We start from the raw sequence: 25,067 nt of genomic DNA, 5'->3' as shown, positions 1-25,067 counted from the left end.
CCTTTACCTTTTATTAGTACAAATGTATGCTTCATGAACTTACATGTCCCTTTATGCTACCAACTGATTTAAAAGTTGGTTCTTTTGTTTAAGCATATATTACAAATACATCAATGTCTGATAATATGCTATCACAGTTAAATATCCATCCCAGCAAGCAGAGTGTACAGTGGCAAGCTGTACCCTGCAATGGTGTCTTGGGATTGGGGGAAAAAACTTGTTCTTAGTCAAATTAGGATCAAACTATCATGCAGCCTCAATTTGTCTCTGGGCTGTGCAGGGAATAGACAGGATGTTCAACTCAACTCAGATTTGACATTTGAAACAAGATCTATTCGTTATTGTTAGTAATTTAAATTAAATCATGTGAGTTTTTAACATTTTTTAAAAGCTGGGCATTGAAATTAAATTGAGTGGAGATCCAATGGTTAAACTTGCTCTTTCTTCCCTGCACAGTTCTGAGCCAAAGTATGATTGTCTACAACATGAACTTCTGTGGAATGAAATTCATGATGTTATCAACTCTCAGTGTTCAACTGCATGTATTATATACATACTCATGCACAAAATGCAAGATCCAGCCAGTATTACTCTACACTGAAATGTAGAAACTCTGGAGGGTTCAGAATGCTAGAGGTGACAATTTGGGAAAGTCACACTAACAACATTTTAATAAGGCATCCCCAAAGGGTGGAAACAGTATGACAACATGATTTAACAGAGATAGGTAACAAAAAACAGATACTTCTAAGTGTATGAGCAGGGTTTGAGTAACACATGAAGGATTGTTCAATTATACCTGTCATTGGGTCTGTGACATTTCCAGAATTCAATAAAATGCCAAACCTTCTGTTGAGCCTTATTTTGTATATGACTCTTATGTGTCCATTCATTGTAATTCTCATGCAAAATTTAAATATGAAAAGAATTATCATAGCAATATAAAGATATCCTTCCACGCGATAGATGTGGGTTCTGCCACTGAGTGTCTTCCATTTCTCGGGTCTTTTAAAAGAGATGAGCACACCAACATCTTCCATGTTCTCAGTCTGTTTCTTTGATAGACACGGATCGCTCCCTCCTTCTGGCTGAGAGGCACTGGAGAAGGTTTCGATAGATTTCTGACCCAAGAAATCTGGGGTATGAATCCCGTTCCATATGCAAGTAAACAATTCTCTGAGCTTCATCAAAGCATGATGGAGTTGGCTTTTGAATATTTGTAATAATAGCTTCTCTTGTTGGACTATCAATATTAATCTGAAAATGAATATAATTTTCCACAGAATTAATATAACAGCTTTTCCCTCAAGAAAGGATGATTATAAAACAAGGGCTAGGAGGGGGAGTCAAATTCTGAAGGGAAGAATAAAAAAACCCGTGAAGGCCGGGACATAAAAACTACAGCAACACTTTAAAGATCTGATTGAGGCTGGCTGACACAACAACAGCTGCTGGTCCCCAGATACCCCCCTCCATGACCTGAACCAAACTGACCTCCCTGTAGGTTTATGTTAAAAGTAGTTGTAACAATGTGAATCTGTTATAATTTTCTGTTCAGTTTTGGAACCACTATGATTATGATTATGATTATGATTATGATTATGATTATGATTATGATTATGATTATGATTATGATTATGATTATGATTATGATTATGATTATGATTATGATTATGATTATGATGTATACCCCTGATGTTTTATGTAAAGCCCCTCAGCCTTATGGGAGGGTGGTATAGAAATTCAAGAAAATAATAAATAAAATGGAGCAATTTAAGATTTTTTTAAAACATAAAATGTGTATTCCAATATGCATTGAGATCTGCACAGAATTACCAGCTTCATAATTAATATACATTTTTGTGGTTTGAGATCTTGATCTATAAGAGACCATATTGTCTAGGAAATAGTGTCTAAGAAATAGGACCTTTCATGATGAATTTAGCATGGCGAATGAATGAATCAATATATCCTTTAATTATGCTACAGGTGGATCCTCTTTTCAACTCCATATTTCATAGTCAAAGTCATTTTAGTTTTCTAACAAAGAAGTACATTAAAGCTGACATGCACTTGTTACTTTTTAATTTTAGGAATTGGCATTTTAGTTTCTTAAAATTATTTAATAAGATGGCAACATCCAGTGTGACTTAGACAAAGTTTCAGTGTTTTAGTATTTATTTATGCTGCACCTCCTTTCTCTCCTGGAATATTAATGCCCTCTCCTGGATAATAATCTGCAGACCTATATTTGGAAGTTACAAAGATTTGCCATGATGTGGGGAAAAGAAATCCAACTCATTATATAACAGCTGCTGGGGATACTTTACAGCATGATGATCCTGCTGGGGAAAACCCATATATATTATTTGAATTACATCTTGACAGCATTTGAAATTTACCAGTCTTATTAGTTGATGGGAACTTGGTATGCCTGGTCTTGTTTCTCCCAACCAGAAACCATCTTAAATCTTTAATGTCATCTCTGTCCTATTATACACGGGTATTTTCCCTTGCTTTCACTGGTCGTGTTCATCAGGTTTTCTTTTTTGTTCTGCATTGATTCTACTTACTTCAGCACTCAATTTGCTTTCTGGTTGCTGTTTCCCCAGGTTTTCTGAGAATGGTACTGTGGCAGTTTCCTCTCTTGTTTCACTTCCAAGCCAAATGTAATTCAAGAGGACACCGCATTACCATGTTGAGGATGTTTATCCTCCTCTGCATCTTTTGCCATCCTCCCCCCTCCAGCAGTGTACATGCCCCACTATTGCTTATGTTTTTCATTCACTTTTCTTTTTTACAAGTGGGCTGAGTCTATCAATATGAGTTTGTCACTAATCTTGGATCACTGGGAAAAAATCATTGGCATGGAAATTTTTTTAAAGTTTGGCTATACGTAACATTGCCTCACAGTTCTTTGACTAAATGTACTTCAGCTCTTCAAGAGCCTCTTCCCAAACTCTGAAAAGCTGGAGGGAGGGGGCCAAGACTGGCATCATGTGCCACCAATCAAGGCCAGTGGCTGCCAATCCCCAGTTGCTTTGTGAGTGATCACCCAAGCCTGTCCCCATCATCTGCCCCATATCAGGACTCTAGAGACTTGCTAGCCTTGCTAGACTCTAGAGACTTGCTCCTGCTTTCCACTGGTGGCTGGGAGCTTTCCAGAGCAGCTGTGGGCAGGTGGGTTCAGTAAAAAGGCAGGAGGAGGCTCGGGGCTGGGACATAGAAAATGAAAGTCAATTGCTGATGCTTCAAAAGGCAGCCTGACAATCACCTTCCTGTACCTGGTCACTGCTTGCTCGATCAGGCTGAAGACTTTCATAATCCTGTCCACACACAGCACCATCGTTTGGGTCCTGCCAAAGTACACAGTGACTTTCATCTTCTGCATCCCGGCTCTGAGACTCCTTCCATCTGCTCTCCATATGGACCGACATTCTTTCAGTGGCTCTGGAAAGCCCCCATCCAACCCCCAGTGCCAAGCATGAACCCAGCCTGAGAATGGGTGGCTACCAAATTGCCAGAGTCCCACTGCGAGACTGGTGAGGGGGACTCGTATGCTGGGTGAGGAGGGGATACCACCAGCACAATGCACGCTCACTCGCCTCTCTGGCCACTTGTTCAGCATCTCCTTCTGAGGGCATGATTCTTTTAAAACATTTCACTGCAAGCACATCCTCCTCACACAGAGACAGCTGCTGAGAATTGGCAGCCACTATGCTTGCTTGTGGGCTTGCTCAGTGGCACATACCATGATGCCAGTCTTGACCCCTTTTCAGAGCTTGCAAAGAGGCTTCGTGCAGTTTTGAAGTGCATGTAGCCCCAAAACTGCAGGGCAGTGCTACCTCTAGGCAAACATTTAAAGCTTTCCCTGTCAATATGTTTTTCTCATTGATCCAAGACTAGCAATAAACTCGTATTGATAGACTTATCCTGCTTGCAATGCCCCCCCCCCAAAACCTTTAAATGATGGAAAATATAAGCAGTTGTGGATCTCATACTCTGATGAGTGTCTGTGTATGTTCTTATATTATATATTTTTAAATAATAGAATGCCTAAGCCTTTGGGGAACCGTGGCATACAAATACAAAGTCTGTGCGGCAATCTGGAGCACGTTCGCTGCTGGCTCACCTGCACAACCCGCCTGCATTGTGCCATCTTGGATCAGCAAAGTGGAGGCAGACTGTGCATGCGAGCCTGTGTGGTGATCTTGTTGCAGATCGCTGCCAGCTTGTCTGCACAGCCCGCCCCCACATTTTCCCCTTTGATAGTGGCTGGTGTTAAGTGATAGTGCGTTCTCCCTCTCCAGTATTTCTGGAGAAACAATTTAATTCAGCCAAAATTGGGAATATGTGTAGGCCTGCGCATGCAGCACTGGGCAGTTGTACAGATGCACTGCAGGCACGGTGTTTTAAGTTAAGCCCCACTGAATCAACTTGAGTGAAAATTGAAAGGAAGCTGTGCAAGCATAATATACCTCTGTTTGGGCAAGCCAATGATAGCTTTACTGAGATCTCCTCAATCAGGATGACTTGCAAACTTCAGGTCCCTCAAATGGGTATCGTAAGCTAGTTCCAAAGTTCATTTGCTTTTATGACGCATCACTACTGGTATGTTTACAGGACAGAAGTGGCATGGCCTGTATCAAAAACTGCCTGGTAACTTCCACATTGTTTGTCCTGGCAGAATACAGTTTTTGCAATACTTCCAGCAGAAAAGATTTATTTTGGCACTGTTGTTCAATCACTATCACCTATTTAATACGAAATTCAAAAATAAAAGCCTACAGTACATTTGAGTTCAACGGAACTCTTCAATAGGTTGGATGTTCAAAACCAGAAAAGGCAGGTGGGACTTGGGGATCTCCCAGTTTTACAGCTCACCTCCAGGGAACAGAGATCAGTTCCCCTGGAGAAAATGTCTGCTTTGGAGATTAGAATCCATAGCATTATACTCCACTGAAATCCCTCCTGCCCCAAATCCTGCCCACTTCTGGCTCCACCTCAAAACTCTCCAGGTATTTCCCAACTCAGAGCTGTCCACCCTAAATCTAGAGGTGAAGCTGTATATGGAATTTTATGGAAACAGGATATATCATAAGAACTATAAGCTGATGTGAACATAAACTTGAGCAATTGACTACTTAAATCGAAATGCATACCTGCTCTCCTTTTACCTGGTTTCCTATATCTGATATTTAGGGATTGAGAGTTTCGTGAAAGGCTTAGGAGAAGTAGGAAACCCTGAAATATGACTTTCATTGTTAAAGTAGAGCTCTGAGCAAGCAGGGGAAGCAAGAACATTGCCTTGGCCACCATTTCAGTGGAATTCTATTTCCTGCTTGGGTTTAACATTGCGTTTGCAAGTTGTAGCCTACTGTATTAGTTCGAATGGCCAATATTCACATCTTTCTAAGACCAAAGCGGTCCTCCCATATTTCTCGTCACAGTTTTAATTTACCTCCCTTGGAGCCTGAGGCTGGATGTAGTCCTGGAAAAGTTTCTGTGCCACTGAAATTCTTTTCTTCTGTGATGCTATCTTTTTGAAGCTCTCACAGGCAAGCCAGAATTCAATGTTTTCATCGCTGTACTCTGTCCTCAGGTAGGATCTGTAGATTATGCGCCCATCTGAAAATTGTGCTGGGGTTAAATACTGATTTAGAAAAAACAGCTGTCATTATTCTGAATGAAAATTGCCCCTAGAAGGGTTCCTTGTCAGAAAAGGCTAGAATTCAGTAGTCAGGGATTGTTACCGAAAATGGCAACCTCCCTAACAATTTCCCCCTCCTCTGTCTTTATTGTGTTCTTAACCAAAGAAGATAAGATGTCATCTTTTTTGCATGTTTCACCCTCACCCTCCAGCAACAACCAATATTGTTCAGCAGGTTTTCACATTTCCTTAACAACACAGGAAGAAGAGATGGCACTCTGCATAAAGTTATCTATGCTTGATTACACCAATGTTCCATCTCGTACAGTATCCTGTTTCCAACAGTGGCCATTCAGATGCTAGAGGGAAGAAACAAAGGCTTGCTGGTAGTCATTCTGCTGATTGCTCCCCAATTGGTCTGATAATCAGACCATTTGGCTATCATGGGAATAGACTTATGCACCATAAATCTGCTCAATCCCCTTTCTAAACTCAGCCAAGCCAGTGGTCATTGTGGGTTCTGCAAGTCAATTACCCATTGTGTGAAGTAGTACATCCTTTAGTCAGTATTGACTCTTCTACCAGTCAGTTTAATTGGTGGACTTTGGCTCTAGTATTATGGGAGAGGGAGAATAGTTTGTGCATCATGCATAATTTTGTACAACTCTATCATGATACCCACAGTTGCCTTTTCTCTAAACTAAAAATCCCCTTGTCTTATAGGGCAGGTTCTTCTACTCTACAAACATTCCAGTTTCCCTTTTTCCATATCTTTGATATCCTTTCAAGAGGGCATGTATGTTGTTGTTGTTAGGTGCGAAGTCGTGTCCGACCCATTGTGACCCCATGGACAACGGTCCTCCAGGCCTTCCTGTCCTCTACCATTCCCCGGAGTCCATTTAAGGTCATGTATACAGTATTCCAAATGTGGCTGCACATGGTCTGATGCTGTGTTGGCAGTTGTATTCCCAGTGCCTGTCCTAATGATTCCTTGGGCAGATGTGCCATCATCAGGTCTGGCTACACAAACATGTATTGGCCAATTGTGCTAGGGCATCCTGAAGTTGGGCAGCACCCAGATCATATCTGGGTCCTGCCTGGTACTCTATGACTCTGTCCCTATGATCATATATCCAGTATGCTAGTCTTAGTTTCTGGTACTCTTACTGTTCACTGACATATTCATTCCTGAAAATCCTAATTATTTTCCTTGCAAACTACTGGGTTTCCATGGTTTGTCCTGTAGTGCAGGGGGATGTCATACCTGGGGTCCGTGTGATCTTGAAAGGACAAGCCCAGTCACTAATTTCTTACATAGGTTGCTTTATGAACCAATTCACACACCTGAGGGCATGATTAACTTTACCCACCTTTGAACTACACTACGTTACATGGGAGAAGAGCAATGATGCTACAGTCTGTCTCCTTCTGACTGGCTTGTGTTTTCCGTTCTGATCCTATATTGTCTCCCCATGAATTCTTCCACCTCAGAAAAGGATTAGACATAATGTATATACCCATGCTCTTATTATGTCATAAGTGTAAGGAACTAGGTTAACACTGGATAGTTTACATGTTTGATGAATCCTGAAATACTATTTGTGAAATATGTTTGGTTAATGCTGAAATGCTGTGGTAGAGTTTAGGTCCACACTTCAGCTCCCCAAAAGGGGCAAAGACTTACCTCCAGCCACCATTGATGAAGTGGAGGAGCTGGGCGGCTAGGAGGACATGTGGGGGAAACCAGTGGCAAGGGGACCCGCGTTCCCAGCAGGGGAACTGGGTAGGCCCCAGGATGCTGCTGGATCCAGGTTCTTGTGGTCAGCTGACTGCAAGTCAGGCTCCCTCTCCCATGCTGCGCTAATACTCCTGTGGAGTTAATAAAGCTGTGACCTTGTTTAAGCCAACATAAATGTGTGTGTGTCTTCCTTGAGCCCAAGGTGCTCTCCTGCAAGTCAAAGGGCCTTTTCGCACGGGGATCTTTGTTGCAAATTGTTTGCGGAATGAAAAATCGCCATTTAAAATAGTGGAATTCGTCGTTTTGCACACCTGGCTTTGTAGTGGAATCAGTTGCATTTTTTAGCGTTTCCCACAGGCTTCCGGTCTCGGCAGAAATCGCTAGAAAGGAAGCGCTATTGCCAAGCTCGTCCCGCCCCTGGCCGTCAAGCAGCCAATGGGCAGCCGTTAGCATGCTCCCAAACAGCCGCTTTCCCTTTAAGAAAGGTTTAAAAAAAAAAAAACAGACCCATAGCAACGAATCTGTGTAGATTCGTTGCTACGGAGAGACCCATCCAGCTGCCTAATGTAAGCTGTCGTTTGATTGTATGATCGTTTGCACGCTGCCTCGAGTGATAAAAAAAAATCCCCCCCCCCTTCTCACGGGCTCGATTTTCGGCTGAATTTATGTGTAAAAAATAAAGGGACTTTATTTCAGCAAACGGGCTTTTAAGTGGTTTGTGCTTAGTGACTAAAGGTGAAGGAATGAAGCCAGGGAAGCCTCTAAACAGAAAGAGGCTCGCCGGTGCGTTTATCCCCGCTCGCTCCGAGAAAAAAAAATGGCGATCGCTTCGCCGGAAGTTTGGAGGAGAGAGCCAGGGGGAGGGACTTTGAAGAACCAGCAACAATGGTAACGCACAGGTCTTTAGCGCTAGTGTTGCAGATTGGTTGCAGGAGTGTATCGCTATCCGGAGGGTGAATCCACTTTTCTGGATTCTCCTGAAAGCGCTAAAACGAAGCGCTTATTGCTGATCGGTTTCAGGAGTGTTGCAGATTGTCTACGACGTCGTGGGTAATGCCAAATTAGTAGCGTTTTCAATTAGCAACCATTGTGCTATTTTTAAGCCGTGGGAAATGGCCCAAAGAGTATTTCAGCATTCATCAAACATGAACTATCCTTCAGTGTTAACCAAGTTACTCCCCCTGGCAACTTGTACACTATTTTATTTCTTGAGTCAGTGTTCATATGACTACTTACGTTTAGTAGCTATCAGCTTTTCAAAAGACTGAGACCATTGTAGTACTTCTTCCAGACATGTTCTTTGAGAAATAAGAGAATTAATTATCAAGATGTTAGAATGGCAGGTCAGCATTCTTCCCTGACAACTAATAATACAGGGCTGAAGATCTGTAATACCAATTATATGAGAATTATCAAAATGACCACTTATTTAAAAAAAAAAACTACTTAATACTAACAACACAACTGATGTTGTTGTTATTTAGTCTCCATGGAATCACTAGGAATTTCACAAAGTCAAGCAAAACCAAGGATCCTTCCAGAATGTTGCTCACCTGAATTTCTTTTATGGACATTTTAGATAGCTAAATGATCTAATCTTGTAATGGAACTAGTACATTAAGAGCCTGCCATTGTTCCATCCATGGTTTCTCTATATATTTGTGAAACAGCCTGGGGGGTGCCAGCAACGCTTTGTGCAGCAATGCTGGCTGCACCTTGATTGGCCCTACCCCTACAGCTTCCGCCCTCCCTCCCTGGACGCTAGCCATGTTCCTCTCAGACACGCCAGAGAGAGAGACACACACACGCAGAACTCTGCCAGACTGAAGACGAGCCCTCATTCCCTCCTATCGCTCCTGCTGCGAGGGAGGCAGAGAGAGACACAGAGAGAGCTGCCCCAAGCTGCGTCCCTAAGAAAGAGATATCACTGTTAGAATTTTGTTGAGTTGAGTTACAATTTTGTTGAGGGATACTAAATACTGTAGGTAAAGACTACTCTGTGCTTCTCATTGATTAGGGAAAAGAAAATGAAATGACTGGATGCTTCATTTTAAAAGAAATTCAGTGACCAATTCTGCACAAAGAATTTGCCCCCTGGACAGCCTCTCGTTGCTCTTGGGTTTTAGTGCTGCTTCCATATGATGTCAGCAGCAATGTTTGCAAGCAGGAGGCAGCATGAGTTTTATGCCTCCATGTGGAATCAGTCAGTGGATTAGCCATTATAGGTGCCCTTGCATCAGACTCCACACTGCAAGCTAAAGGGTGGCTTCCTTCATCCACTTTTGGCTTCACATCAGTTACCAAATGCTCACCAAAGCCCTTTAATTGTTATTCACTTCAGCTTTATAATCCATTCTTGATTAAAAATAAAATTGGCCTTTGCACACCAAGCCCAAATAAAAGGTTTGGAAGCCTGCCCAGTCCAACAGCTGTTTGCAGGATTTTAGAGTCTAGTCTCTTTCTAATCATCTCTATTATCGCCTTAGAGCATTTGTAGCTTATTCTACTAAAACCCCTAGGCCTGGACTGTATTTTTTGTTAACAAATAAGAAGATTATCTTGCTGACGGAAGCATTCCAGGTTGTTATCGTTTGGAGCGTTGAGCCTGCACATTTCTGTAGGTGCTTTCGAAACACCTTCAGAATACCAGTAATGATGGTTGCCAACCTCCAGACAGGGCCTGGAGATCTCTTGGACTGGTCAGTCCCCTGGAGAAAAATGGCGGCTTTGGAGAGATTTATATGGAATTAGTTGGAAAAGAGCCATACAGGCTATCTTGTTCAGTCCTCTACTCATTGTAGGATGATCCTAAAGCATCCATGATAAGTATCTGTCCAGCCATTGTTTGAAGACTGCCACCTCCTTAGGCCGCCTATTCTGCTGCTGAACTACTCTGATGGTGAAAAAAATGGTTCCTGATATAATAATATAATACAATATATAATAGTATTTTCCTGATATAATATGGAATTATCTGGCTGAGGCCTCTCCCCTCCCCCAAACCCTACCTTCCTCTGATGTCACCCACCCAAATCTCCGCAAATTTCTCAACTCAGAGTTGGCAAACCTACTACCAACCTCATGTGGTTTCACGTTGTTCTAATGATTTCACTATGGTATATTATTTGATGTAATGCCACCTAAATATTGTCGTGTTAGAGTGGTATAAAATTTTGCTGGTCTTAAAGATGGTACTGTACTCCAACGTTGACATTTGCTTGTATGAGAGCATACTCCCCTCAATCATACATACTTTACCAGAATAGGCAATAGGTTGTATAAGGCAGTGGTCCCCAACCTTTATTAGGCTGGGGACCGGCAGGGCATAGGGCCGCGCCCGCAGGGACCGCGCGGGCCACGCCCACGAGCCGCGCCCGACCGCGCCCACGGGCCGCGCCCGCGAGCCGCGCCCGGCCGCGCCCGCGGGCCGCACCCGCGGATTGAGCCGCGCCCCCGAGCCGCGCCCGGCCGCGCCCGTGAATCGGGCCACGCCCGCGAGCCGCGCCCGTGGATCGGGCCGCACCCCTGATTCCCTCTCCCCGCCCTCCCTGCAGTAAGAAGCTTCCCGGGCCGCAAGCTTGCGGCCTGGGAAGTTTTTTACTGCGGGGGGGCGGGGAGAGGGAGCCGCGGCCCGGCGCCATGGCCTTTGCGGCCCGGCGCCGGGCCGCGGCCCGCAGGTTGGGGACCACTGGTATAAGGTACATTTTTAAAGTGCAAAAAGGATTCAGATCCATTCTGAATTTGCAAGCTACATGCAACAGAATCAGAATCACAGAATCACAGAGTTGGAAGGGGCCATACAGGCCATCTAGGCCAACCCCCTGCTCAATGCAGGATCAGCCCTAAGCATCCTAAAGCATCCAAGAAAAGTGTGTATCCAACCTTTGCTTGAAGACTGCCAGTGAGGGGGAGCTCACCACCTCCTTAGGCAGCCCAACAAAGCAGACTAGATTTTGCTTGGATGATCTGATGTTGGTTCAGCTTTGTACACATATCTTTTGATAAGGCTCTTTGTAAGAGCTGTGACTGCAAGCTAGCTAGTTAGTTGCACGTGAGAGTACCACTGAAAGCAATGGGACTTATAAATTAGCCCTGATTTGTTTGTTCCACTAGTCTCAGTGGGAATTTAGTCACCGCTAAAACTGATAAGAAAAGCTTCTTGGAAGCTGATCAGAAATTCCTCTACAAGAAAATGACTAATAGCTGACACATTTCGCTGAAAGCCTGTCCACTGCTATTAAACTTTCATTGCAGTGCACTTCCACAAGAACACCCTGGTTGCATTTTAGGGTGGACTTTTAGGGACTGCACAGACGTAGGCCAGTATCTTGCATGAATTAAGTGTTCACCCCAGATAGTTCCTGACAATAACTTGCAGTGCATAGAGGTATTGGTTTAAAAAAAACCTAGGGCCTCTCCACATATAGTTTTTGCTTTGGATTGGCTTTTTAGTCACATAGGTTTACATGCAGTATGATTTGCTGGTTGTTGCTCTCCTACAGTTCCCCCTCGCCCACTGCCCAGATTTTCCCCATTTTCCCCCCAGACCACTGGTAGGAAGTATAGGAAAAGAATACATGAAAGCCTGATGAGGCTATTTGTACAGGAGGGAAATCACCAGTTAAGATGCTGCTGCTAAAATCCCATACACACACAGCCAGAGTGACTAGTCCAAGTTTACCTGTGTGCTTCCATGGCAAAGTAGGGATTTGTAACTGCCCCCCCTCCCAAATACTAGCCCAGTGGTTCTCAACCTTCCTAATGCCGCGACCCTTTAATACAATTCCTCATGTTGTGGTGAGCCCCAACCATAAAATTATGCAGGGGTTCTTTCACAGAAACTAAGCCAAAACTGACCAATGGCGTGAAGATCCATTGTTCACGATTGTATATAAATTGGCTTTTCCCCGGGATTTCTCAGTTTTGCCTCTTGTCCCACCATGCCGATCTCGCTCTTTTCCACTGTTCCAGACAGACGAATTCTCTATCTCAATCTACCCCACAAGGCTGTTATGTGGATAGCTGCTTGCCCTTTTGCAACCCCTGTGAAAGGGTTGTTCGACCCCCCGAAAGGGGTCCTGACCTCCAGGTGGAGAACCACCATTATAGATCAGGGGTAGTCAAACTGCGGCCCTCCAGATGTTCATGGACTACAATTCCCATGACCCCCTGCGTTTGCTGGTAGGGGCTCACGGGAATTGTAATCCATGGACATCTGGAGGGCCGCAGTTTGACTACCCCTGTTCTAGATGAACATTTTAATTACAGCACCACACTGTCTGGGAATAAAACTGACTGATGCCTGCTTGAGACAGATGCTGCAGAAGGCTTGTGTTGACCTGCAGAGATTCAGGCTAACAACACACTGTTTTTGGTCTTGTTCTTCACCTTTTTCCCCCTATGAATCATGCCAGTTTCAGAGAGCGCATAGTACTTACTTGGAAGTTATCCCGTTTGTGTCATCTCGGAATAAGTTACAAAGCCAACAGATGCTGGGACTCATTATCCTAGGTGAAGAAAACAAACACGTTAAAACACTTGGACCATTTTCAAACTGCTTTTCTATTGTTTTAGTAATTGGCTGCTAATGGATTTGCCCCCTGTCACTTCAGTGAGTCCCGTTTGAGTAACTGGCAGGTAGTGGAATTTATTTACCGTATTTGTCGGCGTATAAGGCGACTGGGCGTATAAGACGACCCCCCAACATTTCTTCTCAAAGCCGTGAGCCCAGTGGGGGGGAGCCGCCGCTCGCCGCCGCCGCCGCTCGCCCAGTGGGGGGGGAGCTACCGCCGCTGCTCGCCGCCGCCACCGCTCGCCCAGTGGGGAGGGAGCTACCGCCGCCGCCGCTCACCGCCGCTCGCCCAGTGGGGGGGGGAGCTACCGCCGCCGTTGCTCGCCGCCACCACTCGCCCAGACTGAAGTGCACCCGGCGTATAAGACGGCCCCCCCATTTGGAGGCATGTTTTTTAGAGAAAAAAAGCCGTCTTATACGCCGGCAAATACGGTACTTGTACATACAAACCCACTTGCATTGGGCTAGCAGAGCATGGTTGAGCTGCTTTTAAGGGAAAGAGCTGTGACTTAGCAAGGGCTGCAATTTGCAGGCCAGAAGGTGGGTCCAGGCAAGAGGAAGGAGGCACGGCAGAGCCTGTCTGTTAACATTTTGGCTAGAAAAGTGTTGGGGCACCAGGCATTTGAGACCCAACTTGTGTTCCTTATAGAGACAAATGGGCAGCACATGTGTGTTATATTTGTTAACTGTCAAAGGTGGGAAACCTGGCCCCATTCTTTTGTATTTTTAAAATATTTTTTAATTCATTTAACAATAGAAAAAAAAATGTAGCACACAGTTCACTACGCTAAGATTCAGCATGTTTTAGAAAGAAGTCCCAGCATCTGTGAAACTTTTCAGGTGGTCATCATGGTGTTCATTTATCAAGCTGTGGAGTCTCCCCATCACTAGTCCGAGGAAGGGTGCTTGCACTCAAAAGCTCACGCCTTGAATAAATCTTTGTTGGTCTTAAAGGTGCCACTGGACTCACAACACTGTCGCTTATCCACTGTAACCTGCCACCCCCTTGAACCTTCACAGAATCAGCCTCTCCGTCAGATGACTATCCAGCTATCCAAAGATGGAGAACCCACCACCTCCCGAGGAAGCATGTTCTACTGAGAAACCGCTCTGTCAGGAAATTAATTGCATATGACTGCACCCATATATCTTCTTGCTTTATTCCATTCTAACATACAGCTTACAGGGTGACCTTAGTTTGGTGTAACAGGGAATACCTAGCTGTACAGTACATTGTCGTCCTGTTCTCCCCAAGTCCAATACAAAGACCTTTGATGGGACCTGTTTTGTGAGATCTATACTCAGAACTCTGTTCCTTGCTGATCAGAGCCCTGATTTGGATTCAGATGCAGTGGTGCCATTTCCATGACTTTCAGGCCAACGTGCAGATATTGATGGCAATATGTAGGTTTCCTAAAGATAAAGGTATCCCCTGTGCAAGCACCGAATCATGTCTGACCCTTGGGGTGACGCCCTCTAGCGTTTTCATGGCAGTCTCAATACGGGGTGGTTTGCCAGTGCCTTCCCCAGTCATTACCGTTTACCCCCCAGCAAGCTGGGTACTCATTTTACCAACCTGGGAAGGATGGAAGGCTGAGTCGACCTTGAGCCGGCTGCTGGGATTGAACTCCAAGCCTCATGGGTAGAGCTTCAGACAGCATGACTGCTGCCTTACCACTCTGCGTCACAAGAGGCTCATGTAGGTTTCCTAGACAAGGCAAAAAGCAACTCCCTGATGCCATTTCAGGCTAGAAGCTTCTCCTCCTGGCCTGTAATGTTCCTTGCCTCACTTTGAACCTTTGCTATTGTGATTAGAGCAGCAGACTAGAACCTATTAAAGGTGGCAGAAATGCCCACTCTAATATTTAACTTACTGATGATGATGGTCCACTGTTTTTCTTTCAACCTAACCCACTTCAAAGGGGGCTGTTGTGAGGATAAAATAAATTAGAGGAGAATGATGTCTGCCACCATGCGCTCATTGGAGGGAGATAGAGCAAGCATTAGACCAAGCTATGAGTGGGGCAGTTGGGGACTATGGACTTAATGATCTTTAGACATCAACAAATATTTCAAATCTGAATCTGCAGCATACCTTAGCCAACCCCATTCCCAGCCCTGCTGAACCCAGGACTTCCAACCCATAATCTGACAGCACCCCTTCATCTGACACAGGCCGCCTAGTTGGTATCTGATTAAAATGGGACTGAGAAACAGTCCCATCCCCTCCTTCTGTACTGGGTGTGAAAACCTCTGATTTAAAGAGAGGTCTCCTGGATCCTGAAAAATACACATGGAACAAATACAATGGTGTTAAGCAAATATCATGCTTCAAGGCATGTGGAACAAATAACATTTGTACGGCTTGAAAGCTGGCTTCTGTTGCCCTTGTTTAGTTTTTTTAATTTATTTACGCAAAGCAATGCATAAGAATCTCACCAAGTTAGTTGGTTTGCTTTTGCATAGCTGTTTAGAGTTCCGCCCAGGTTGGGCTTATTCTACTGAGGTGACTATGCTGTGGATGTAATCCCAGTTTCCATGAGCAATGCCAAAAATGTTATTTATACTTTAACTCAATATTTCCCAAATTCCGACTGATGAAGAACTAAGGTAACCAACTGGACAGAGGAAGAGAAAGCCCTGTCTATTTATAATAGAGGTTGAATGAGTGGAAAGGGGCCGTGAGGAAGCATTTCCTGGCATGAACCTGAATAGCATCACTTGGTAATTGCTTGCAGATTAAATTGATTAAACTGATATTAAAGGGCCACATGGAGGGCCAAGTTTAAAAGGTGACAACCCCATGAAGGACACTTTCATTGTGCGTTGTCACTGGGGCACAGTTCATCCTTTCTTCCCTAAAATTATTTTTCTAAATTGTGTGAACAAGGGGACTAAAACCTATTCACCCACAGACAGCTCACTCCCTGTATGCTGCATTACCAGAGGGGCCTCTTGACTGGCTGCCCAGGTCAGTGACTCATCCAGAGGCACAACGGGCTGCTAATTGAACTGTTGCATGCATCAGGAATGTCTGCATCATCCAGCAACACTTGCTGTAGAGACATGGCAGGATTTCTTCAGAGTCCAATGGGAAGGAGGCAAAACTAGAACAATCATTTGGTTTTAAAATTCATTTCCAGCCATTCTCTCCCCCCAATGAGGCCCCAAGGCCATTTGCATTATTCTCTTCTTCCCTGTTTTGTCCCCACCATGACCACACTGTCTCTGCAGCAGACTTGTGCAGAACTGCAACAGGCACCCTCTTCTGTAAGTCATAACTTTTCTTTACTCCCCACTTTTCTCTTTAATAGGGATACAATACAGCTTAGAACATCATTCTGCTCTTCTTCATTTCATCCTCACAATGAATATTAAGAGAAGTAAGCTAAGCCGAGTGTGTGTGATGGGCCCAAAGTTACCCAGTGAGCTTCCATGCAGAAAAAGGATTCAGATATGGGTCTTTGAGGTTACAGCAGCCTATCCTTATTACAGTGATGCATTTCTCCTTGCCAACTGTTCTCTCATGGTGCATTTCTGTTCTTGGGAACACAGTTTGGGAATTGCTCATTAATTTTTATTGATTGATTGATTGATTGATGCTTCTCCACAAAATGCACACTTGACTTTTACAGCCAGGCATAGCATGCTGATCTCAAATGAGATGTACAGCCATAAATCTGAGCAATTATGTTCCTAATGCCGGCTAGCACAGGTACAAAGTTATTCTTCCGCTAGTGGAATTAGATCTGTGGTTTCACGTAGCATGAACAATAAATGTCATATTTCCCAAAGCATTTCCCCCTTGCCCAACCCCACAAGCATGATCCTAAGAATGCTTGTCAGGAATAGGTCTTATTCCTATGCAGTTCAAAGTAATTACGCCTAAGGAACAGTTTTGGATTTTCATTTTCAGTGGCTCCTGATTCTCTTATCTGTCAACAAAGCAAATGTCCCCTTCTGTATTCTTTGCTGTCCATCCTCATTGTACTCTCTTCCCCTCCCTCCCTCCATCCCCAGGTACCTGGGACTCCTGCCTTCCATCTTGTAACTCTAGCCTGTCTCTGTAAAAGGAACGGACCAAGTGGGGATTGTTGTCACCAGAGCCTGCCTGAGGCTGTCCCGTTCCTAGATGAAGGGGGTGGGAGGATGAGATGGCAGCCCATTCTTGTTCCTGTGAGCCCCCTTTCCCACTTCCTTCATCACCGTAGCAGCAATGAAGCAGAGAGGATAGGATCTAAAATCAAATAGGAAGGTACATATACCAACCTTGGAGCTGAAATAGTACTTTTAAAATATAGGCTAAGGGTGAGGAGAGCAGAGTGAAGGAAACTGGAACTTCCTTTCAGTTGCCTTGCAGTGTTTCTCAGCAATCCTCAGCATCTCGCACTGTGAGGCAATGTAGGTGGGAGGGGGAGAAGGCTGGAAGAAGGCGAGGGCAGCCTGTAGCCATTTTTGGCTTCTGGTGTTTCAGAGAACTTTGCTCTGTGAGGCAATGTTAGGTGGAATACCAGGGTAAGAGAGGGAGGGAGAAAGCTGGAGGAAATTTAGGGACCACATGAAAGGCTCCTCTAACATCCCAACATTAACAATGAAGTCCTATCAATTCTAGACTTAGCCTGGGCTTGTAAAAACAAAAAAGAAAAGAAAAATTAAAATGCCTAAGCTGTACTGAAAGTTGTTCACCAATAAAGGAGGAGAACCTTCTACTAAGATGGCTACCTGAATATTAATACAGCTTGAAGAATCTCTTCTTACAATTTCAAAAACATGCTCAGTACAAAACTGACCAATTAATAGAGGCCAACCACGAACAACCCCCCCCCCACGCACACAAAAAATCACTGCAACACAAACTGGTTTTTCTCTTTAGTTGCAAAATATGTACTCTGTGATTCCAAGGAGAAAAATCAGAGAGCGAAAAAGGTATAGAGTGCACTCACAGCATTTGAAGTAAAGCCGTACTGACTCCAATTCAGTGATAATCGAGATTAAGCTGTGTGTGCGGAAAAGGTGTAACTACACCCCCAAGTTATGCTAATCTTTGAATTTATATACCAAAATACCCGTGTAATGTTTTATTTTATCCCTGTATTTTTCCCCCCAGAATGGATCAGGGCCCTGCCTGAACTTCCACAGTTCCGCAGGGCCTGCAAAAGGGAGCTCCTCCACCAGGCATTTGCTTGAAGCTGACTGACTCAAAACATCTGCTGGCCCCCCCTCCCCTCAGATGCCCCTTCCATGACTGAACAATCTGAGCTCTCCAGGGATATTTCAATGTTGTTGTTCTGTTGAAATACTGTTCGGGTTGACATGCTATGTTATGATTGTTATCTGACAGATTGTTATCATGTTCAATTTTTACTACATTCTATGTAAACCACACAGAGTCATATGGAAAGGTGGTATAAAATCCAATTAATCAATCAATCAATCAATCAATCAATCTTCAAGAACAAAATGCAGGATTTTATTGCAACAGACTTAACATGGCTAAAATTACCTCCTACATTTTAATTCCAAACAGCGAATGCTTCTAAAAGATCATCCATAAACTTGGCAAACAACCATATAGGAATCCAGCAGGGCTTAAGCGTTCTGTTTTAGAAATGGGAACTTCCTAAGGACTGGCTTATATCTGACTCTAGTATCAAATAATGATTTACACATATGAATGGGTCACCACAAACAAACCCAAAAGATGAAATGTTCATACCACTAGCCATTATAATACTTGTCAACTGAGATAGTTGAGTGATTAATCCAGTGGTGAATAATGGCGTGATGAACAATTAATCCTTGTGTGTGCATTTGTAGCCACTTTTCAACGTGGAATTGGAGGGGAACCCACACCCCCTATCAAAAGACAGGTCTGGCCAAAATTCAGGCCTGTCCTCCCAATGAATCCATGCAGTTAAGAGTAACGATATTTTCAGTGTTGTGAAGTTCCCTCCCATGTGACTGTAGAGAAAAGGACAGAAAAGGAAATCTGTTTTCCGAGTTCTGAATGATGTTTCTTCACATTATTAGACAAACAAAAATGTGGTACCATGTAAGGCTATAAAATATTTATGAGGTATGTGAAAAAGCCATACCTTTGAAAGAATATTTATGCCAGAGATCCCCTAATACTGACTCTTCCACAGGCATTCCCAGCTAATCACTTTGTGCTGGCCTAATTTCTGGAGATGGATCTTGGACAGAGAACTTTATGAGAAAGTTGCTCATAGATTTGGATGGAACAGCATGTGTGGGAAGCCTGAATGGAAATCTCGAAGGATAGTCCCTTTCAATTCCATGGGCAATTAAATCAATCTGCTCCAGCATAAAATATAGGCAATCCCACGTTTGAGAAAGCAGGCAGATCGAGCCCACGAAAACTAATTTGGAAATAACATTGTTAGGGTTGGACCCAGAGCTGAGTAAGACTTCCTCACCTGCCCCTTTTCTGCTGGAGACCATTCTTCTCGGGGGGGGGGGGGGTGTCAAGACAGCCTTAGTAACAATGTGGGAGGGGTAAAAAAGGGGGAATGCAACGGGAGATGGAAATTAGCCAAAATTTCCCTCCCCTTTTCCACTGGTTGAAGGGCCATTATGTCAGCATAGCTACTGTGGTGAACGTAGTTCAGCATCTTTGGATCCAACCCTTTCTCCTTAAAGTGCCTCAAGTCCTGTGGTTTTTAAAACTTTGGTGGGGGCTGGAGTTAAATAAAAAAATGTCCTGAGTTGAAGTAAGTTCCGTACTCACCACAATATCCTCCAGGGCCTTGGGTTTTATTGGGATGCTGATGAAATTATTAGCTTCTGTTTGGAATTAGTTTCTGTTCAGCTGCTGCAATGGCGTTTGAGGTACTTGCTTGCAAAACATTTCATTATTCAAGAGTTCCTCTTGATTTTTTTCTTAAAGCACTAAGATCTTCCCCTCTGCAGTTGGATCCGTACTGCCAGTTCTGCTGTGTGACTTCCTTTTCATGTATCTTCATGCAAACGTTTCTTGTGGTGTGGATATTTTTTTTTCCCCATTTGCTTTCAATGATCCATTGATAAGAGGATGTTTGTTCTGTCTCCCTCAGGATATCTACACTGATCAACTAAACTGACTGAAGTTTTGTGTGTGTGTGTTTGTGTATGTTTTGGTAGTAAAATGGTTGGCAGACAAGACCATTATTTTGTGACTAATATTTTCCACCCTTTTATCGAATGATACTTCCTTTGTGAACGGCAAAGCCTCTTCCGTAAAGAACCAAAAATGACTGGGGACGAGAGATAAGTCTTAACTCCATTCTGTCCAGAGGGACACTTCTGTGGCCTGATATCGTGAAAAGATATATGTAATTTCTATATGGTTGTTGAGTTTTCAGGTCTAAAGGGAGTTGCCATTCTTGTGTAACTTTGCTATTTAAATTTACTTTTTGAGTGAACATTTCAAAAAGTAGATTTGTGCTTAATATGCAACAATTCCAGGGGCCATTCTGCACAATGAGCAATGTTGCTAAATGTTTGCAGTATGCAGAAACGCTATATTTAATAGTGGAATTTCGTCACTCCGCATACCTTCAATTCAAGTGGAATATTGAAGTCCCAGTAGCGTTCTATTCATTCCCCAAGGTTTCCGGTCTTGCTGGAATTGCAACAAAGGAGGCGATATTTTTCTGTGCTTCTTCCCGTACCTAGCCGTCAATCAAACAGAATAGCCAATGAACTGTTGTGTTCATGCTCCTGAAAAGCCCCTTTCCCTTTAAAAACTGTTTTTTAAAAACTCCCAAACACCAGTAGCAACGAATATTTGTTCATTCATTGTCTCAGAAAGACCTTTTTTGCTTGCGTAGGAGCTGGCACTTAATCGTTTACACACTCTTGGTGGTGACTGTGGCCACCATTGACACAGTGGATGGTGTCTACTGAAGTGCGGTGGTACATGGTGGTGCATGGCTATGGCATGTGGGGCAGTGTGCATGTGTGTGTGTGGCAGAGGGTGGGCAGTGGATGCCTATTTAAGGCACCACATACTGCAGCCCACCATCTTTGAGCCACAGCCGCTGGGATTAGTTGCTGTTTGGGCTGCGTGGAGGACGGAGGCAGGCCAGAAGGACTGGGAGTCTGCAGTGGAGGATAACACGCAGGTGGATTTCAGTGCAGGCTCTTGGACTTCGGGCCTGTGGGGCAGTTCTCAACGCTTCTGTTTGGCGATGGTAATGGGGGCTTGTCTAAATAAAATATAAAGGGGGGGGGGACCCTGGCCGTTGGCCTAATAAAGAGAAGCCAGGCGCACAGCAGTGTGAGAGGTTTTTGTCAAAAGAGGTTTTTGTCAAGAAGTCTGGGTGGGGGTGGGAGGGAAGAGGGAGGTACCAGGCAGGAGGTCAGGCAAGCGAGAGGTAAGAGGTGGGCAAGGATATGAGGGAATGGGGAAAAGGAATTTGTGTGTGAGAGAGAGGGGAAGGGAAACAAGGAGCCCCAGAGCCCCAGTTATGCATTCCACGCATAACTGGGGCTCTGTTATAACACGCATGACCTAGTGAGGGTCAGACTGTCACTGATTTTTTTTTTTACAACGTCCTGATGTTAGGAGACTGCAGTGGGGAAGGAGTTCCGTTGCTGCTGAAGTACATGAGGACACTTTTAGCATGCCTCATAATTATGAACTGGTCAATCTAGTTTGATAATCACCAGCCATTTTCATAGTTGGTGACTAAGAAGGAGAGCGGGACCTTAGAAATGGTGGCAGCCATACTGTTCCCCACAATACATCCAGACCTATTCCACATGGATGGAATCGCTACCCATTTGTGATGGCCCATGTGGGAACGAATGACATGTCCCTGAATACCATCGCTCCTATTAAAAAAGACTATCAAGATCTGGGGAGGAAGCTCAAGCAAATGGGGGCACAAGTGGTATTCTGTTCAATCTTGCCTGTCAAGGGAAGAGGAATGCATTGGGAGAGGAAGATAATGGAGGTGAATCACTGGCTGCGTAGTTGGTGCCGGCAGGAGAGATTTGGTTTCTGGGACCATGGGATAGGCTTTCTTGAGAAAGGCCTACTAGCATCTGATGGACTGCACTTATCGAAACTGGGGGAGAATGTGTTTGGCAGGAACCTGGGGAGATTCATCAGGAGAGCTTTAAACTAAAGCCACAAGGGGAAGGAGACAATCAACATAGGGAGTGTATGGAAGGAAAACGATCGGAGGCAGGGAACCAAAAGTAAAAGGATTCAGATGTCTTTATACTAACGCCCGAAGCATGGGCAATAAAAAGGAAGAGCTGGAACTTCTCATGCTGATGGAAAGGTATGATCTAGTAGGCATCACAGAAACTTGGTGGAATGATTCTCATGACTGGAATGTAATGGTGGATGGATATGAACTGTTCAGAAAAAAACAGAATAGATCGAAGAGGTGGAGGAGTGGCACTGTATGTGAGGAAAGGGCTTACCTGTCAGGAAATTCTAGTGAAGGAGAGCATATCTACAGTGGAAAGCATCTGAGTGAAAATAAGCGAGGGGAAAACAAACAGTGTGGTGGTTGGTGTCTGCTACCGACTGCCTGACCAACGAGAGGACGTGGATGCTGCACTTTGTGAGCAGCTTGAGAAAATATCCAAGCGTCAGGACCTTGTCATCATGGGTGACTTCAATTTCCCAGATGTGTGCTGGGAAACAAACTCTGCGAAGCGTCCTCAGTTATGCAAGTTTCTGACCTGCCTGGCTGACAATTTCATTTATCAAATGGTAGATGAACCCACAAGAGGTTCAGCCATACTGGACTTAATACTGACCAACAGGCAAGAGTTGGTGGATAAGGTGAAGGAGGTGGGGACCCTAGGGGGAAGTGACCATGTCCTCATAGAATTCCTATTGAGATGGGGAGCCAAGGAAGCTTGTAGCCAGACGTGGATGTTGGATTTTCGTAGGGCAAACTTTAATAAACTCAGAGACATGATGAGTGTCATACCATGGACGAGAATGCTGGAAGGGAAGGGAGCATGTGAAGGGTGGGCGCTACTCAAACAAGAGCTATTGCATGCTCAATCAATGACTATCCCAGAAAGACGAAAACACTGCAGGAGCAATAAAGAAGCCTATTTGGATGAACAGAGAACTTCAAGAGTAACTAAGAAAGAAAAGGAAAATGTTCAGGAAATGGAGGGAAGGACAGAGCTCTAAAGAAGAGTACCTACAGGTTACTAGGCACTGTAGATCAATCATCAGAAAGGCCAAAGCTGAGAGTGAGCTAAGATTGGCCAGGGAAGCCCATTGTAACAAGAAAAGATTTTTCAGTTATGTGAGGAGCAAACGTAAAGTAAAGGAGGCAATAGGCCCACTGTTGGGTGCGGATGGACAGAAGATGCAGAGAAAGCAGAAAGGCTTAGTGCCTATTTTACATCTGTTTTTCCCCACAGGTCAAAGAGATGGCCGTAGCCAAAGGATAGTGTCCGGGTGGCAGGTTAACATGGATAGAGAGGTTGTCGAGAGGCATTGGGATAGAGAGGTTGTCGAGATTGGCCAGGGAAGCCCATTGTAACAAGAAAAGATTTTTCAGTTATGTGAGGAGCAAACGTAAAGTAAAGGAGGCAATAGGCCCACTGTTGGGTGTGGATGGACAAATCGAGAGGCATTTAGCTGCACTGGATGAGTTCAAATCCCCTGGTCCGGATGAAATGCACCTGAGAGTACTCAAAGAACTTTCCAGAGAACTTGCACAGCCCTTGTCCAAACTCTAACCTCTAAACTGCAATTTAATAAAGATAAGTGTAAAGTTCTGCATCTGGGTCAGAAAAATGAAAAGCATGCCTACTGAATGGGGGATACGCTTTTAGGTAACACTGTGTGTGAACGAGACCTTGGGGTACTTGTGGATTGTAAACTAAACATGAGCAGGCAGTGTGATGCAGTGGTAAAAAAGGCAAATGCCATTTTGGGCTGTATCAACAGGGGCATCACATCAAAATCACAAGACGTCATAGTCCCATTGTATATGGCACTGGTCAGACCACACCTGGAGTACTGTGTGCAGTTCTGGAGGCCACACTTCAAGAAGGACGTAGATAAAATTGAAAGGGTACAGAGGAGAGCGACAAAGATGATCTGGGGCCAAGGGACCAAGCCTTATGAAGATAGGTTGAGTGACTTGGGAATGTTCAGCCTGGAGAAAAGGAGGTTGAGAGGGGACATGATAGCCCTCTTTAAGTATTTGAAAGGTTGTCACTTGGAGGAGGGCAGGATGCTGTTTCTGTTGGCTGCAGAGGAGAGGACACGCAGTAATGGGTTTAAACTTCAAGTACAACGATATAGGCTAGATATCAGGAAAAAATTTTTCACAGTCAGAGTAGTTCAGCAGTGGAATAGGCTGCCTAAGGAGGTGGTGAGCTCCCCCTCATTGGCAGTCTTCAAGCAAAGGTTGGATACACACTTTTCTTGGATGCTTTAGGATGCTTAGGGCTGATTGAGCAGGGGGTTGGACTAGATGGCCTGTATGGCCCCTTCCAACTCTATGATTCTATGGAGGCGTAAAACGTGCATCACCTTGCAAACATGCATTTGGAAACCGCAAATGCACAGTAGATTTGTGATAGGCTGGCCATGGTAACTGGACCCTGATGATTGTGTGTTTATGATGATTTAAAATACAGAGCATGGATGCCAAGCTAATGGGAAGAGGACTGCTACATCACACACACACCCCTTTCCCTTTTCATACCCCACTGCCAGGAAACACAAACAGGAATGTGTTTTAGCTGCCTGATTCCAAAATTACCATGCACAATTAAGAGAACATTTTGAATGGTATTGAGGCCTTGTAGCTTTGCAGTCCCGCAGCAATGCAGACTGCACCATTAAAAAAAAAATCCAAGCCAGAAACAGGGAGGGGAAGACAGGTGCGAGGGCGGGCACAACGGTACCGAGGCTAATAAAGAGACTAAGTAGAACAAAATTTGAGTCCAAAGGCACCTTTAAGATTAACAAAGTTTTATTCAAGCTTTCGTGTGCATGCACACTTTCTCAGACAACGGAACAAGATAAGAATACAGATATAAAGAGAGAGTAGATTACTAGTAAATTAGAAAACAGCATAGGAGCAAATATGCATATAATGATAATGAAATCT

At 44.2% G+C, this 25,067-nt stretch overlaps 1 protein-coding gene and 1 long non-coding RNA gene across 3 annotated transcripts in view; one reads left to right on the top strand and one right to left on the bottom strand.

The window, feature by feature from the left end:
- Nucleotides 1–25,067, top strand: part of LOC143835305 (uncharacterized) — a 353,076-nt gene that overhangs the window by 67,944 nt on the left and 260,065 nt on the right. The gene's annotated exons all lie outside the window — the stretch shown is intronic.
- RGS13 (regulator of G protein signaling 13) lies at nt 903–20,081 on the bottom strand. The gene is made up of 5 exons (XM_077336292.1): nt 19,709–20,081; nt 12,827–12,895; nt 8,625–8,686; nt 5,462–5,628; nt 903–1,257 (listed from the first exon to the last, which is right to left on the bottom strand). Exons 2-5 carry the CDS (start codon nt 12,889–12,891, stop codon nt 1,045–1,047), a joined length of 507 nt encoding a protein of 168 aa, XP_077192407.1. The 5' UTR covers nt 12,892–12,895; nt 19,709–20,081; the 3' UTR covers nt 903–1,044.

The sequence above is a fragment of the Paroedura picta genome, chromosome 4 (assembly GCF_049243985.1).
Source record: "Paroedura picta isolate Pp20150507F chromosome 4, Ppicta_v3.0, whole genome shotgun sequence".
NCBI lineage: Eukaryota > Metazoa > Chordata > Lepidosauria > Squamata > Gekkonidae > Paroedura > Paroedura picta.
The sequence above is the reverse complement of the archived record's forward strand: the minus strand, read 5'-3'. Positions and strand labels throughout refer to the sequence as shown.

What these genes read in the sequence shown, in the direction of transcription:
- RGS13 (XM_077336292.1), bottom strand. Translation starts at nt 12,891, where the DNA reads ATGAGTCCCAGCATCTGTTGGCTTTGTAACTTATTCCGAGATGACACA. An exon ending in ACAAACGGGATAACTTCCAA is followed by an intron (nt 8,687 to 12,826) that starts GTAAGTACTATG and finishes TATTTCTCAAAG; the next exon opens with AACATGTCTGGAAGAAGTAC. An exon ending in AGCCTCAGGCTCCAAGGGAG is followed by an intron (nt 1,258 to 5,461) that starts GTAAATTAAAAC and finishes ATTCATTTTCAG; the next exon opens with ATTAATATTGATAGTCCAAC.